The 16,993-nt window shown below is 43.1% G+C and overlaps 1 protein-coding gene across 1 annotated transcript in view; it reads left to right on the top strand.

Annotated features, from left to right (window-relative positions):
• LOC139580163 (protein shisa-9B-like) overlaps window positions 1-16,745 on the top strand; it is a 44,938-nt gene extending 28,193 nt beyond the window's left edge. The window contains exons 4-5 of the mRNA XM_071408711.1: window positions 7,039-7,143; window positions 10,619-16,745. Coding sequence (XP_071264812.1) covers window positions 7,039-7,143; window positions 10,619-11,091 — 578 coding nt within the window. The 3' untranslated portion in view covers window positions 11,092-16,745. The remainder of the gene's footprint in view (window positions 1-7,038; window positions 7,144-10,618) is intronic.
• The last annotated feature ends 248 nt before the right edge of the window (window positions 16,746-16,993 follow it).

Here is a 16,993-nt window from a genome sequence, read left to right as displayed (position 1 = left end):
TGTCACTGATGCGTCGTGAAACAGTGTTGTTTGATGAAGTCATTGTCTGTATCGTTTTTTTGGGCCTTTTCCCACAGCATTGTCCCATCCATATCCGCGGCAGCGTGAAAATGAAGTCCTACACAATAGTATGGGGCTTGCGTGTCCTAGCCACTCGGTAGCTCACCATATAAGACGCTTCTAGACCCTTCTTATTAATGGTATCTGTTGCTTTTATGCATGTCTCACTACTCAAAAGTCATCTTAATTCTCGCTCAAAAAACTCCCGTGGCTTATTTTTCAAATTGGCATGTTTTGTTTCTCAATGTCTGCGCAAGAGTGAAGGTTTCATCGAGTTTTGAGATAGTACTTTTGCACATATACCACACTGTGGCTGAGGAAAGGCACTACTCCCAATATAAGTGAACCCCAAATCAATGTAGTTCTCATCATATTTGCGCCTCTTCGATGGTCCTGTCTGTTGTTCGGTGCTTTCCCGGGTAAGGGGGCAGTAGCTCTTCGGCTGCATCAGATTCACAACTGTCAGTGTCCATGCTAGCTGGGCTAACAACAAATGTAGAATTACTGATGCTAGCATTGGATGTGCTCATGGAAGCAGAACAACTTGTGTCGTCGACAGGTGCAGGTGTAGTACTGCTGGTAGTAGCCATACTACCAGTAGAGCTGGTATGTGTCTCTATGGGCGCGGTCCTTCCTTTCTTTAATCATTTATCAATTTTAGAGCAAAGGGAATGAGCAACAGCTACGTTTGGCTACATACGGACCGTTAATGGAATTCCCGCGAGAGAATAACGGTTAATGTGATTGGATGTTAATTATTTGACGAGGCTACCTGTATTTGACATTGTGTTGTTATTTTGCTGAACACTGGATGGTTTAATTTTATTTTTGGCAGTGAAACGAGGCTACTCAGGCGAGAAAAAAAACTCACCCAAATGTATATCCCTGTTGGAAAATATAAATTTGGAGGCCGCCTGCTCTGTCTCAAGTGCTCCACCAATAGGCACAGGGCCTCGTTTGTGCCCGAGGCCATCGAGGACCATTAAGGAAGACCTAGGGACTATTCTAGAAATAGTTTAGCCCTGCAACGAATTAAGGGCTGTAAATACCATTAACTTTTATTTTCTTAAATCGCACCATGTGTGTGTTTGTCCTGTCTGAAGCACCCTGTCAGCCAGGAATTAATTGCCCCTTGGGGATTAATGAAGTAGTATTGTATACACATGGGAAACTGAGTGTGAAAAACCCAGCAGCGTTGCAGATCTTGACACACTCAAACTGGTGCGCTTGGCACCTGCTACCATACCCCGTTCAAAGGCATTTGTCTTGCCCATTCACCCTCTGAATGGCACACATATATTATTAATTTCTCAATTGTCTCAAAGCTTAAAGCTCTTTAACCTGTCTCCTCCCCTTAATCTACACGGATTGAAATGGATTTAACAGGTGACATCAATAAGGGATCATAGCTTTCACCTGGTCAGTCTATGTCAACGAAAGAGCAGCTGTTCCTAATGTTTTGTACACTCAGTGTATAAGTATGAACATTTTATTTGTATACAACAAATACAATGTCTTATAAGCCCATGTGGGCTGAGCATCATGAAGATGAGTGACACTAATAAATAAATAAATAAATAAACAAAAACAAGTCATGATCGGATTTGCCGAAGGAGGGACGAGCAAGGGCCTTGTAATGCATGCTTGTAAGTTGAGTAACAGCAGTCTAGGACTTTATTGCCCCTAGCGGCGAAGAATACGTGTTGGTAAAAGTTGGGTGTCACGTGTCTTAGTGATGTGAATTAAAATCACCATCAACAAGAAAAGCAACCTCCGGGTACATGGTTTCCTGCTTGTTTATAGCCTCGTACAGTTCGTAAAGTGCCTGCTTGTTGTAGTTGTTGTCGTCCTGAAGTGGAATATATATACAGCAGTCATGATATAAGATTGAATATATATCCAGCCATTATTATGAGCTGTCCTCCCCTCAGCAGAATCCTGTGCATGGTGTCGTATCTTATCCGAAAGCATTGTTTCAGAAAACAGAGAGTATTGCAGTTACGAGTCCCGTTGATTAAAACATATATGTGATCAGATCTATCCATCTAATTATTCGTCAATAGAATGGAGGGAAGTGGTGGCCAGTTTTCCCTTCGCCTTCAGTTCAGTTGGTGTCTAGCCAAATCCAGCCAGATGAACCGAACAAGTGTGCTAGCATACTCCCTTAAAAGTCCTTCACTTGAAAAACTAGAAAAAATGGCAATAGAACCATTTGTCCATTTTGAGACTCCGTAGCCAGTATACACTTCCTCAAAATAGTCAGAATTTATCTAAGATAACTCAAGAAGTCTGTCATTAATTTTGATGTTTTTGCCGAGGAGATCTTAGTCATGCAATTTTACATCTAACTAGTATGTCTGGTGCAGTATTTATCAATGAAGAAATGGGCATGAAAACAAGTTGTCTCTGATTGAATGACAACAAAGACTTTATTGAAGAATCCATACTGTTGACCAATCACCGACGAAGGAGATTAGACTTCGGCTACCGACGTCGGCTTGCCTCGAGAAAAACATTTCTGTTCCCGAACAGCCGAAAAACCCCTTAATGAAGTCCAAAACGAACAAAAGAGGTGGGCCTCTGATTGGCTGAACAAGTCACACACCCCCTGACAACCTGGTCCTGAGGGTTTTCTACAGCCGCCCCAAAATGTATGTAGTACGTTTTACTCAGTAAAACCTGTGGGCAAGGCTGTTTGTCCCCAGGAGGTTCTCCATGTAGTAACCAAAAAAGTGTTAAACAAATCAAAATATCAGTTGTTGTGACAAGGTAGCGGTGGTATACAGAAGGTAGCCCTATTTGGTAAAATACCAAGTCTATATTATGGCTAGAACAGCTCAAATAAGCAGAGAGAAACAACAGTCCATCTTTACTTTAAGACATGAATGTCAGTCAATCCGGAAAATTTTAAGAACTTTCTTCAAGTGCAGTCGCAAAAACTATCAAGCGCTATGATGAAACCGGCTCTCATGAGGACTTTTGACAGGTACTGTATATACACTACTTTTCAAAAGTTTGGGGTCACTTAGAAATGTCCTTGTTTTTGAAAGGAAAACACATTTTTTGTCCATTAAAATAACTTCAAATTGTTCAGAAATACAGTGTAGACATTGTTAATGTTGTAAATGACTATTGTAGCTGGAAATGGCTGATCAATTTGATGTTATTTTAATGGACAAAAAATGTGCGTTTCTTTCAAAGACAAGGACATTTCTAAGTGAAAAAATCAGCCAAGACCTCAGAAAAATAATTGTAGACCTCCACAAGTCTGGTTCATCCTTGGGAGCAATTTGGGAGCAATTTCCAAATGCCTGAAGGTACCACGTTCGTCTGTACAAACAATAGTACGCAAGTATAAACACCATGGGACCACGCAGCCGTCATACCGCTCAGGAAGGAGACGCATTCTGTCTCCTAGAGATGAACGTACTTTGATGCGAAAAGTGCAAATCAATCCCAGAACAACAGCAAAGGACCTTGTGAAGATGCTGGGAAAAACAGGTACAAAGTATCAATATCCACAGTAAAATGAGTCCTATATCGACATAACCTGAAAGGCCGCTCAGCAAGGAAGAAGCCACTGCTCCAAAACCGCCATAAAAAATCCAGACTGCCATAATGACCATCGTTAGATTTGGAGGAAAAAGGGGGGGGGCTTGCAAGCCGAAGAATACCAGCCCAACCGTGAAGCACAGGGGTGGCAGCATCATGTTGTGGGGGTGCATTGCTGCAGAAGGGACTGGTGCACTTCACAAAATAGATGGCATCATGAGGGAAGAAAATTATGTGGATATATTGAAGCAACATCTCAAGACATCAGTCAGGAAGTTAAAGCTTGGTCACAAATGGGTCTTCCAAATGGACAATGGCCCCAAGCATACTTCCAAAGTTGTGGAAGGAGTGGCCATCACAAAGCCCTGACCTCAAACTTATAGAAAATTTGTGGGCAGAACTGAAAAAGCGTGTGCGAGCAAGGAGGCCTACAAACCTGACTCAGTTACACCAGCTCTGTCAGGAGGAATGGGCCAAAATACACCCACAAACTTGTGGAAGGCTACCTGAACTGTTTGACCCAAGTTAAACAATTTAAAGGCAATGCTACCAAATACTAATTGAGTGTATGTGAACTTCTGACCCACCGGGAATGTGATGAAAGAAATAAAAGCTGAAATAAATCATTCTCTCTACTATTATTCTGACATTTCACATTCTTAAAATAACCTAACTGACCTAAAGACAGGGAATTTTTACTAGGATTAAATGTCAGGAATTGTGAAAAACTGAGTTTAAATGTATTTGGCTAAGGTGTATGTAAACTTCTGACTTCACCTGAATATATATATATACACACTGTGTATACAAAACATTAAGAACACATGCTCTTTCCATGACAGACTGACCAGGTGTAAGCTATGACCCCTTATTGATGTCACTTGTTAAATCCACTTTGTGGCAACTCAGTATTCGGAGGATGAAACTAAATGCATGCTCTTCAAACGATCACTGCCCGCCAGTCTAGCATCACTACTCTGGACGGTTCTGACTTAGAATATGTGGACAACTACAAATACCTAGGTGTCTGGTTAGACCATAAACTCTCCTTCCAGACTGACATTAAGCATCTCCAATCCAATATTACATCTAGAATCGGCTTCCTATTTTGCAACAAAGCATCCTTCACTCATGCTGCCAAACATACCCTCGTAAAACTGACTATCCTACCGATCCTTGACTTCGGCGATGTCATTTACAAAATAGCCTCCAACACTCCACTCAGCAAATTGGATGCAGTCTATCACAGTGCCATCCGTTCTGTCACCAAAGCCCCATATACTACCCACCACTGCGACTTGTATGCTCTCATTGGCTGGCCCACGCTTCATATTCGTCGCCAAACCCACTGGTTCCGTGTCATCTATAAGTCTTTGCTAGGTTAAGCTCCGCCTAGCTCACTGGTCAACATAGCAGCACCCACCCATAGCACGCGCTCCAGCAGGTATATTTCACTGGTCACCCCCAAAGCCTTTGGCCGCCTTTCCTTCCAGTTCTCTGCTGCCAATGACTGGAACGAATTGCAAAAATCACTGAAACTGGAGACTCATATCTCCCTCTCTAACTTTAAGCATCAGCTGTCAGAGCAGCTTACAGATCATTGCACCTGTACATAGCCCATCTGTAAATAGCTCACCCAACTACCTCATCCCCATATTGTTATACTTTTTTTTCTCCTTTGCACCCCAGTATCTTTACTTTCACATTCATCTTCTGCACATCTATCACTCCAGTGTTTAATTGCTAAATTGTAATTATTTCGCCACTATGGCCTATTTATTGCCTTATCTCCCTAATCTTACTTCGTTTGGACACACTGTATATAGACTTTTCTATTGTGTTATTGACTGTACGTTTGTTTATTCCATGTGTAACTCTGTGTTGTTTGTGTCACACTGCTTTGCTTTATCTTGGCCAGGTCGCAGTTGTAAATGAGAACTTGTTCTCAACTGGAATACCTGGTTAAATAAAGGTTAAATAAAAAATATATAAAAAATCTACACACAAGACCACATAATGACAAAGCAAAAACAGGTTTTAAGAAGAAAAGAAAATTCAATATCATATTTAAATCAGTATTCAGACCTTTTACTCAGTACTTTGTTGAAGCACCTATGCAGCGATTACAGCCTTAAGTCTTCTTGGGTAGGACGCTACAAGCTTGGCACACCTGTATTTGGGGAGTTTCTCCCATTCTTCTCTGCAGATCCTCTCAAGCTCTGTCAGGTTGGAGGGTTGAGCGTCGTTGCACAGCTATTTTCAGGTCTCTCCAGAGATGTTTGATTGGGTTCAATTCCGGGCTCTGGCTGGGCCACTCAAGGGCATTCAGAGACTTGTCCCGAAGCCACTCCTGCGTTGTCTTGGCTGTGTGCTTAGGGTCATTGTCCTGTTGGAAGGTGAACCTTTGCCACAGTCTGAGCGCTTTGGAGCAGGTTTTCATCAAGGATCTCTCTGTACTTTGCTCCGTTAATCTTTGCTGACTAGTCTCCCAGTCCCTGTCTCTGAAAAGCATCTCCACAGCATGTAGCTGCCACCGCCATGAATTTACCACCGTTGGACTCCAATCAAGTTGTAGAAACATCTCAAGGATGATCAATGGAAACAGGATGCACCTGAGCTCAATTTCGAGTCTCATTGGAAAGAGTCTGAATACTTATATAAATAAGGTATTTCTGTTTTGTTTTTTTCGTACATTTGCAAAATTTTCTAAAAACCTGTTATGCTTTGTCGTTATGGGGTATTGTGTGTAGATTGCTAAGGATTTTTTAAATTAATCTATTTTAGAATAACGCTGTAACGTCACAAAATGTGGACAAATTCAAGGGGTCTGAATACTTTCCAAAGGCACTGTATATATTGCAAACTGCGCTGCCATGCCATGGCAATGTTGGTGTAACAGTACATCATAGGGAAAAACACTTGGGGATTTTTATGGCGGTGTACCGGTATGTAGGAATAATCATGTGAGCCTACTGTATGTGCTCATATAGGCTACTAACGGACCCCAGTTCTATGGCCACTGGTCATGCAGGGTGTGAGATGGCTCTGCCCCTATGCAACCCCAGTGTCCCACTTTTCTTGTTCCCCCTGACAGCATGACAGAGGCTGGGCCAGCAGCGGTCATTGATGCAGTTTTTTTCTACCTAGTTTGTTTGTTCCATTGTTAATTAGTCACACCTCATTTAGCACTAGGGGCCACATTCCCCCTTGGCAAAACAGCACTTTGCAACAGACAATGTTGGGCTGTGACAGATCTGGACTAGGGAAGAAGAATTCTCAATCCCAGTCACAAATGTTAGGAGCATTTAAATAGTTTGCTGTCCGTACAATTGACAAATAAAGTGATATTAATCTTATTACTAACTTTTCTCTTTTTTTCTCTCCATCTCGCTCTCTCTTACTCTCTATCCTTCTTTCTCCCTACAGAGCACTACCACCTGAACAATTCAGCCTTATACCCAGGAATGCCACACCCTCACAGCAACCTCAGTGGACTGGGCCTCAACAAGTACAACTCCCTCAGGGCTGTGGGTAAGGCCACACACACACACACACAGACACACGCACAAGCATAATGGACACAAACATGCGCGCACACACACACATGCATAAACACACATACTGTATAAACATATGGACACACACATCCGGACACACATGCACGCACACACACACACACACACACACACACACACACACACACACACACACACACACACACACACACACACACACACACACACACACACACACACACACACACACACACACACACACACACCCCCCCCCCCCCCATTGTGCACTCCAGGACATGCTGATCATAATCCAGACTGGCACTGTAACCTTTTCAAACCATCGTAAGGTTTTTAAGCTGGCATCTGATGTGGTTCAGGCTCCGTTCATGGAAAAGACATATCATGAATGAAAGGAGATATCCTACTGCCAATACAGTCTCAGCGCTTTTCTGGAAAGTGTAGGTCAGATCCATATACACTCAGTGGCAGTTTATTAGGTTCACAAAAATGGTTTGCTCGGGCCCTCACGGGCCTTCTAGGCGTCACTGAACTGGATTCATTACCACCAACCCCGGACTGTCTTGTCTCATTACGCACACCTGGTTCCCATTCCCCCTGATTAGTATTTGTATATATGTGCCCTCTGTTCCCCTTTGTCCTTGTTGATTATTGTTCCGTGTCCGTTGGTCTTGTGTGTACCTGTGCTGTGTTGTATTCGCTTGCGTGTTACCATGTTAGTGTGCACTTGTTATTATGGGTCTCGTGTATTTATTAGAGGTTTACACCTTGCTCTTTGTTTGGGTTACAGCCCTGTGTTATATGTATACGTATTTGTTTTGGGCTTCGTCCCCGTAATGTTGATGACATACGCTATTTTGGGTAGAGAAATAAAAGCCCTCATTTCATATTCCTGTGCCTGTCTCCTATCATTATACAACGTGACATCGATTGCACGTTAGAATGGGCAAAATGAGTGACCTTAGCGACTGAGCGTGGCATGATCGGCGGTGCCAGGCGTACCGGTTCCAGTATCTCAAACGTCCAGCCCCCTGGTCTTTTCACGCGTGACAGTGTCTAGGCAGTGGTGGAAAAAGTAAAAGTAAAGATGATACTCTTTAATATAAAATTACTCAATAAAAGTCACCCAATCAAATATTACTGGTTTTAAATATACTTAAGTATCAAAAGTACATGTAATTGCTAATATATACTTAATTATCAAAAGTACATTATTTTCTTTTTACGAATGTAGTGAAGTAAAAGTTGTCATAAATATAAATAGTACAGATGCCCCAAAAAACTACTTAAGTGGTACTTTAAAGTATTTTTATTTAAGTACTTTACATCACTGTGTCTAAGGTTACAGAGAATGGTGCGACAAACAAAAAACAACCAGTCAGTGAAGTCCAGCGAAAACATCTTGTTTATGAGAACGGTTGAAGTAGAATGGCAAGAATCGTGTAAATTAACAGGCAGGCCACAAACAGACAAATAATGGCGGAGTGCAACAGTGGTGTGCAGAACAGCATCTCGGAAAGCACAACTCGTCAGTCCTTGTCACAGATGGGCTATTGTAGCAGACGGCCACACCGGGTTCCACTCCTATCAGCTAAAAACAAGAAGCGGCTCCAGTGGGCATGCGATCACCAACACTGGACAATTGAGTGGAAAAACAATCTGGTCCGACGAATCCCGGTTCCTGTTGCGTCATGCTGATGCCAGTCAGGATTTGACATAGGCAGCATGAGTCCATGGCCCCATCCTGCCTGGTGTCAATGGTTACAGGCTGGTGGTGATGGTGTAAAGGTGTGGGAAATTTTTCCCTGGCACGTTTGGTCCCTTGATACCAATTGAGAAACATTTGAATGGCACACCTTGTAGAATCCATGCCTCGAATAATTCAGGCTGTTCTGGAGGCAAAAAAGGGGTCCAGCCCGGTAGTAGATGGTGTACCCAATAAACTGGCCACTGAGTGTATATACACAGTATATGGTTCTGGTGAAGCTCATGTCAACCAGGGTTTCCCAAACCCGGTCCTGGGTGCACGTTTAGTTTATTTCCTTAGGACTACACAGCTGATTCAAATCATCAAAGCTTGATGTTGAGTAAGTTATTTGAATCAGCTGTGTAATGCTAGGGCAAAAACCAAAACATGCACCCAGGAGCTACAGTGATGTTGTGGTACAGACTGGCAGATCATAAACTTGGGAGAAAAAAAGATTAAAGTCGCACACTCTATACTATTCACAGTAATGTATTATTTTGTGTCTGGAGCAACATTATGGCAGTGTGTTGGGACAGAACACACCATTCACACCGACAGACTGAAGAGAAATACAGCAATGGACAGGGAACGGAATCTCTGTCACTCCACAATCTACTTTTCAGGCATAGAGGGATGATTCACTGACTAGAGTGGAATGGAAAGTATTGCACTCTGAATTCCTCTCAGAAACATTCGCTCTTTCTCTCTTAGATTTGTCTCTCCGCGGCTCTAATGAGTATCCAGGCATCACACACATACCATTGCCTGGCAGACAATGCTGATCCGACCTGACAGAGACCTGGAGACGACTTACACAAACACACACATGTAGACACACACACACACATATGTAGACACACACACACGTATATAAACGTATGTAGGAACACACATCCAAACACACATGCACGCATACTGTACATACAGACAGACACACGCAGCAGCAGCAAACGTGTTTCTCATGTTGGGTTGGGATCAATTCCATTTAAATTCTCTAAATTCAGGAAGTGAATTGAAGTATATATTTTTTATGAAAATCCTTCCTGAACTGAAATGGAATTGACACCAACTCTGGTGCTTCATTCAAAACCAAAAGCATCATCTGTGTGAAAGAGGCATTATGACTTCAACCCACAGCTCAGAGAGAACAGAACGTCATTGACGTGTTCATGGAGAGAAACAGAACAATAAATACACGAGAGCATACACACAAAGCGAGCAGAACAGGGTTAGGAGTGTGTGTGCCTGAGGGATCGGGGTTCTGGAAGCACTGACCTCACTGCTGAGACAGAGGCTGTCCCCGTCCCCCTGAGCTGAAGCTATCTGACACACTGGCCTCACTGATGAGACCGAGGCTGTCCCCGTCCCCCTGAGCTGAAGCTATCTGACACACTGGCCTCACTGCTGAGACAGAGGCTGTCCCCGTCCCCCTGAGCTGAAGCTATCTGACACACTGGCCTCACTGCTGAGACAGAGGCTGTCCCCGTCCCCCTGAGCTGAAGCTATCTGACACACTGGCCTCACTGATGAGACCGAGGCTGTCCCCGTCCCCCTGAGCTGAAGCTATCTGACACACTGGACTCCCAGTGCCCACCCTATTTATAACACAAACTTCCAGAATTTTTACAGTTGAGGATTTTCGTTTTTTTCTGAAATCAGGGCCTCTTCTTAGACAGTTGACAGTTAATTTCAGGCCACTAACTCTCTTCTCTCTTGTCTGCTGCAGCGGACACTGCCTCTCGGGGATACTATAAGAGCTACCCTTTGATGGACTTCTCCCAGTACCAGGCAGCCCCTCCAGCCTTCCAGCCCATCTCCCTGCACCCCAAAGACAAGTCCTACCTTCACCAGGACCACCACCAGCTCCCCACCCACCACAACCTCCACGCCCCCCTCTCCATCTCCATCCCCCAGAGCCACCCGGAGAGGTCCCGCCTGTCCAAGACCACCAGCCACCCCCTGTTCTCTAGCTCGGCCTTGAAAGCCTGGGACACCAGTGGACGCCATGTCCAGAGGCAGACCTCCCAGCCTGGGCACATCTCAGCCCACCAGCATGCCTATTCCACCAGGAGACAGCACAGCGTAGAGAATTTCCCGGAGATGTTCAACCACCCTGTGTCATACGGCCACCCATCCTCCTACCACCACACCAGGCATAAGAGCTACTCCACCAACAGCAAGACAGAGGTCACTGTCTGAGAATGGAGCTCTGAGTTCCTCTGTACCTACAATGATACAGAAACAGATACAAAAATGTACAGGATACAGAGGAGTGTCGGAGTGTTTCAAAGATACTGGATGAAGTGGGGTTAAAAGATAGGGCAACAATGCATCAGCATCGCCACCCACCACCATGACTCAAGTACAATAACTGAACCACAAAGATCACCAAGACATTGATAATGTGCAAGAGAAACACTGTCGCTCTCTGAACACCTCTGAGCCTCAGAACCTGGACCCTCTCGGTCTCTATGTCTACCACAACTCCTTGTTGCTCAAAACCTTTCTTTAACTCTACTACATCTCTCCATGCATTCTTCTCTGGTCTTGTTCTTTCGCCTATATCCTCTATTTCCCACTCCCACAGCTCCCCACTCTCTCAGCCCTTAGAAGCGCTGTGTTCAGGCCATTAGAGGGATGATGGCACCCCCGGGGCCACATTAACTCGACAGGGACAATGCCATCCTCACGTCAGCTCCAATCAGCCTCCGCCCCAGCGCAAGACAGAGGGAGAGAAAGGGAGAGAGACAGGTAGGAAGAGAGTGGGAAATCACTCTAGAGATCTTTAGAGGAAAGCCGGATGACAGGAGAGGACAAAGTATATATGTACAGATTTTTCTTCCCTGGGGGTGAAATGAAGGAGTCATTGTGGATCTGGAGACTGTCTAGCCTGGGTGCCAGTCTGTTTCTGCTCTCTTGCCAGCTCCTTATGGAATTGTTACGGCTTGACAATGACAATGGAGTAGGCAATGGCACAAACAGATCTGAGACCAGGCTAGAGACTGGGTCTTGATGGAGTGTTTATGAGTGCGTGTGAGTATGTGAGGACACACTGGGCTGTCAGTGTAAGGGAATTCGTTGCGGCATCTCAGACCCCAGAGGAGGTCTTCCGTGTTTTCCCCCGATGCACGGACAGTAAAGGGCACAGACAAGAGCTCTAGAGGTGTTGCTAAGGCTACCAGACTCTCTTTAAATGGCAAGGGATGTACCCTATTCTACAAGTGGTGCATCTATTTGTTTACCAGGACAATGATTAACCACTGAAGGAGAATAAAGAAACAAAACTGTTGTTGAAAAGTAGGATACTTGTACATGACTAAATGACACATAACAGGCAGGGGACTAGTGATAGCAGCACCTTTGGTCAGTTGCAGTAGTTCTAAAACCCAAACAATGGTGCAGAAATGTGTAAGGACCAATGAAGTCTAATCGACGCTACGGTCTCTCGGAAGTATTGGGTTGAACACAAACTCACTCTAACAAGGTACACACATGTAGCCTTGTAGGACCATCCTGATCTCGCGAGCAAGCAAGATCAGGATGGCCATACGAGGCTAACACACATGGCCAACGTACTAGCTGCACACTTCAGATTAATCCACTTCCAGAAGTGGATTGCTAATGAAGGCAATGAATACAACTAAACTCTTTACATGAGTCATGATCATGATGCATTACTACACCTCGCACATCCCTACCCTTCCTCCTTTTCGACAAGTAGTCTAACGTTTAAGAGAGTATGCGCCAGTAACCGAAAGGTCGCTGGTTCGAATCCCCAAGCCGACTAGATGAAAAATATGTCAATGTGCCCTTGAGCAAGGCACTTAACCCTAATTGCGCCTATAAGTCACTCTGAATAAATGACTAACGTAATCTTCTCTCTATTCCTCCTCATCTTCTCTCTATTCCTCCTCATCTTCTCTCTATTACTCCTCATCTTCTCTCTATTCCTCCTCATCTTCTCTCTATTCCTCCTTATCTTCTCTCTATTCCTCCTTATCTTCTCTCTATTCCTCCTCTACCGTTTTCTAATCAGCTCCTCTTCAGTTGTAATCATAGCCTTCTTTCATCTCTTCCTTCTCTCGGCTCTCTCATCAAGTCTCTATTCACCCCTTCTTTTGGAGAGCTATTTTCTCTCTCATTCCCTCCCTATCACTCGCTCATGTTCCCTCTGTTCTCTGGCTCCAAGCGGTGTAACTGATAGTCCTTTGGCCCCCTGCTCTGTTTCCCAGTCCCATCACCCCACGTCCCACAGCCCCAGAATGCAGGTTTACTTGCGTGTGTATGTATGTGTTTCAGGGCAGTGGGCTGAGACAAGGGCATGTGTACTCTCACATGAACATGATTGAAACTACCAGACACTGTTTAAATGACTCCAGCGCCAATAGCAGCTTTTAAAACAAATGTTTTGATGACAAGAACAGAAAACAGACCCATTTTCAGCTAAGTTTTCCACTGAATGCTTCCTGTCCTCAAGTGAAAAACAAACACAGCCTATGCAATGCCAAACCTGTAACACTGTATCAACATCAATACGCTAGCATTACACCCTCACAACAAATCGTAAGATACCACCACCACAATGACTACCGCAACTGGTCATAACCATGTCATAACAGCTGACATAACTTGTCATAACCTGTCATAATGGTCATAACACTGTCATGACCCATATATTTTCACCTGTTGTGATATATATTGTGTTATTTTATGGCTGGTTATGACACCTACATAAGTGTCAAAACCCATTTTTTTTTCAAATTCTTAAAATGCTTTTAAAAATCCTTTGTTGTTGTAATGTATTCACTACAGTCATGTTTAAAAAAAATATTTTTAAATAACTTGTAGAAGATACACTTTATGAAACTGTCATGAAGCATTCTGGCCACCCTGTGTCACTTTACTTGGACTAAGAAAATACATAATGCCAAGAGTCAAAAGCAAAAGAGCCTTTTAAAGAAGACTAAAACAACTACTAAAGAAAGTAGGAACACAGAACCCATGCTCCTCCTTGCGTAAACATCTTTACTCAACGGGATAGAACCATCAAGGCAAAGGGTGGCTACTTTGAAGAATCTCAAATATAAAATATATTTTGATTTGTTTAACACTTTTTTGGTTACTACATGATTCCATATGTGTTATTTCATAGTATTGATGTCTTCACTATTATTCTAGAATGTAGAAAATAGTAAAAATAAAGAAAAACCCTGGAATGAGTAGGTGTGTCCAAACTTTTGACTGGTACTGTATATATACAGTTGAAGTTGGAAGTTTACATACACTTAGGTTGGAGTCATTAAAACTTGTTTTTCAACCACTCCACAAATGTCTTATTAACAAACTATAGTTTTGGTAACTCGGTTAGGACATCTACTTTGTGCATGACACAAGTAACTTTTCCAACAATTATTTACAGACAGATGATTTCACTTATAATTCACTGTATCACAATTCCAATGGGTCAGAAGTGTATATACACTAAGTTGACTGTGCCTTTAAACAGCTTGGAAAATTCCAGAAAATTATGTCATGGCTTTAGAAGCTTCTGATAGGCTAATTGACATAATTTGAGTCAATTGGAGGTGTACCTGTGGATGTATTTCAAGGCCTAACTTCAAACTCAATGCCTCTTTGCTTGACATCATGGGAAAATCAAAAGAAATCAGCCAAGACCTCAGAAAAAAATTGTAGACCTCCACAAGTCTGGTTCATCCTTGGGAGCAATTTGCAAATGCCTGAAGGTACCACGTTCGTCTGTACAAACAATAGTACGCAAGTATAAACACCATGGGACCACGCAGCTGTCATACCGCTCAGGAAGGAGACACGTTCTGTGTCCTAGAGATGAACGTACTTTGGTGCGAAAAGGGCAAATCAATCACAGAACAACAGCAAAGGACCTTGTAAAGATGCTGGAAGAAACAGGTACAAAAGTATCAATATCAACAGTAAATTACGTCATATATCGACATAACTTGAAAGGCCGCTCAGCAAGGAAGAAGCCACTGCTCTAAAACCGCCATAAAAAAGCCAGACTACGGTTTGCAACTGCACATGGGGACAAAGATCGTACATTTTGGAGAAATGTCCTCTGGTCTGATGAAACAAAAATAGAACTGTGTGGCCATAATGACTGTCGTTATGTTTGGAGGAAAAAGGGGGAGCCTTGCAAGCCGAAGAACACCATCCCAACCGTGATGCACGGTGGAGGCAGCATCATGTTGTGGGGGTGCATTGCTGCAGGAGGGACTGGTGCACTTCACATGATAGATGGCATCATTAGGAAAGAAAAGTATCTGGATATATTGAAGCAACATCTCAAGACATCAGACAGGAAGTTAAAGCTTGGTCGCAAATGGGTCTTCCAAATGGACAATGACCCCAAGCATACTTCCAAAGTTGTGGCCAAACGGCTTTAGGACAACAAAGTCAAGGTATTGGAGTGGCCATCACAAAGTCCTGACCTCAATCCTATAGAAAATTTGTGGGCAGAACTGAAAAAGCGTGTGCGAGCAAGGAGGCCTACAAACCTGTCTGAGTTACACCAGCTCTGTCAGGAGGAATGGGCCAAAATACACCCAACTTATTGTGGGAAGCTTGTGGAAGGCTACCCGAAACGTTTGACCCAAGTTAAACAATTTAAAGGCAATGCTACCAAATACTAATTGAGTGTATGTAAACTTCTGACCCACTGGGAATGTGATGAAAGAAATAAAAGATGAAATAAATCATTCTCCCAACTATTATTCTGAAATTTCACATTCTTAAAATAAAGTGGTGATCCTAACTGACCTAAGACAGGGAATTTTTACTAGGATTAAATGTCAGGAATTGTGAAAAGCTGAATTTAAATGTAGTTGTCTAAGGTGTATGTAAACTTCCGACTTCAACTGTATATAACATAAACCTACTGTTGACACGTAGGCTATGGAGTAATGGAATGTTTTGCTTTGTGTGTAGGTTTTGTGGGTTTTGACACTTCTGTACGCATCATAACCAGCCATAAAATAACTACCGTGGTAGGTTTTGTGGGTTTTCACACTCTTATGTAGGTGTCATAACCAGCAGTAAAAAAACGCAATGTCACAACAGGTTTAAACATGTGTCATGACAGTGTTATGATCATATTATGACAGGTTATGTCAAACGTTATGACATATTATGACATGGTTATGACCGTGTAATGAGGCTGGGTGTCAAGTAAAGTGTTACCATGCAACATAACACAACATGAGTGACACACAGAGGCAAAAACTGTGCAAGCAGCACACACTGGTGAGGGTAGTCAAGAGGGACTAGAGAGGTTGAAGCAATATAAATAGTTATTCATATTTCAGTAGTTAAGTTAATGTTTTTACCGTTGAATGAAGTGCTTCTAACCTTTTCCATTATGACACCATGCATTTTTCCAACCCTTGTACTTACCGTAAGAGTAGGGGTGTTAACCCCTGGTGTCCAGGCTAAATTACCAATCTGGCCCTCATACCATCATGGCCACCTAATGATCCCCAGTGTCACATTCCTGACCTTATTTCCTTTGTTTAGTCTTTGTTTAGTTGGTCAGGACGTGAGCTGGGTGGGCATTCTATGTTTTGTGTTTCTATGTTGGGTTTGTTGTTTGGCCTAATATGGTTCTCAATCAGAGGCAGGCAGGTGTTTGTCATTGTCTCTGATTAGGAACCATATTAAGGTTGCCTGTTTTCACTGTTTGTTGGTGGGTGATTGTTCCTGTTCGTGCGTTCATTGTTTTTTCTATGTTCACTAGTTCAGGACTGTAGCGTCGTTGGTTTCGTTCTGTTTATTGTTTTGTTCGTATTGAAGAGTATTCAAATAAATATGGATACATACCACGCTGCGATTTGGTCCTCCTCTCTTCCACATTACGACGATCGTTACACCCAGCTTCCAATTTGCTCATCCATCCCCCTTCTCTTCCCTGTAACTATTCCCCAGGTCATTGCTATGAATGAGAATGTGTTATCAGTCAACTTACCTGGATTTTTTATTATAAAAAAGTACAGAGAATACTTTGCTTTATGTTCTGTTGGGATAAATGTATGACATACAGTGAGCTCCAAAAGTATTGGGACCGTGACAA

The sequence above is a fragment of the Salvelinus alpinus genome, chromosome 7, assembly GCF_045679555.1.
Source record: "Salvelinus alpinus chromosome 7, SLU_Salpinus.1, whole genome shotgun sequence".
In the NCBI taxonomy this organism is placed as follows: domain Eukaryota; kingdom Metazoa; phylum Chordata; class Actinopteri; order Salmoniformes; family Salmonidae; genus Salvelinus; species Salvelinus alpinus.
This window is presented reverse-complemented; position numbering and strand designations above follow the sequence as displayed.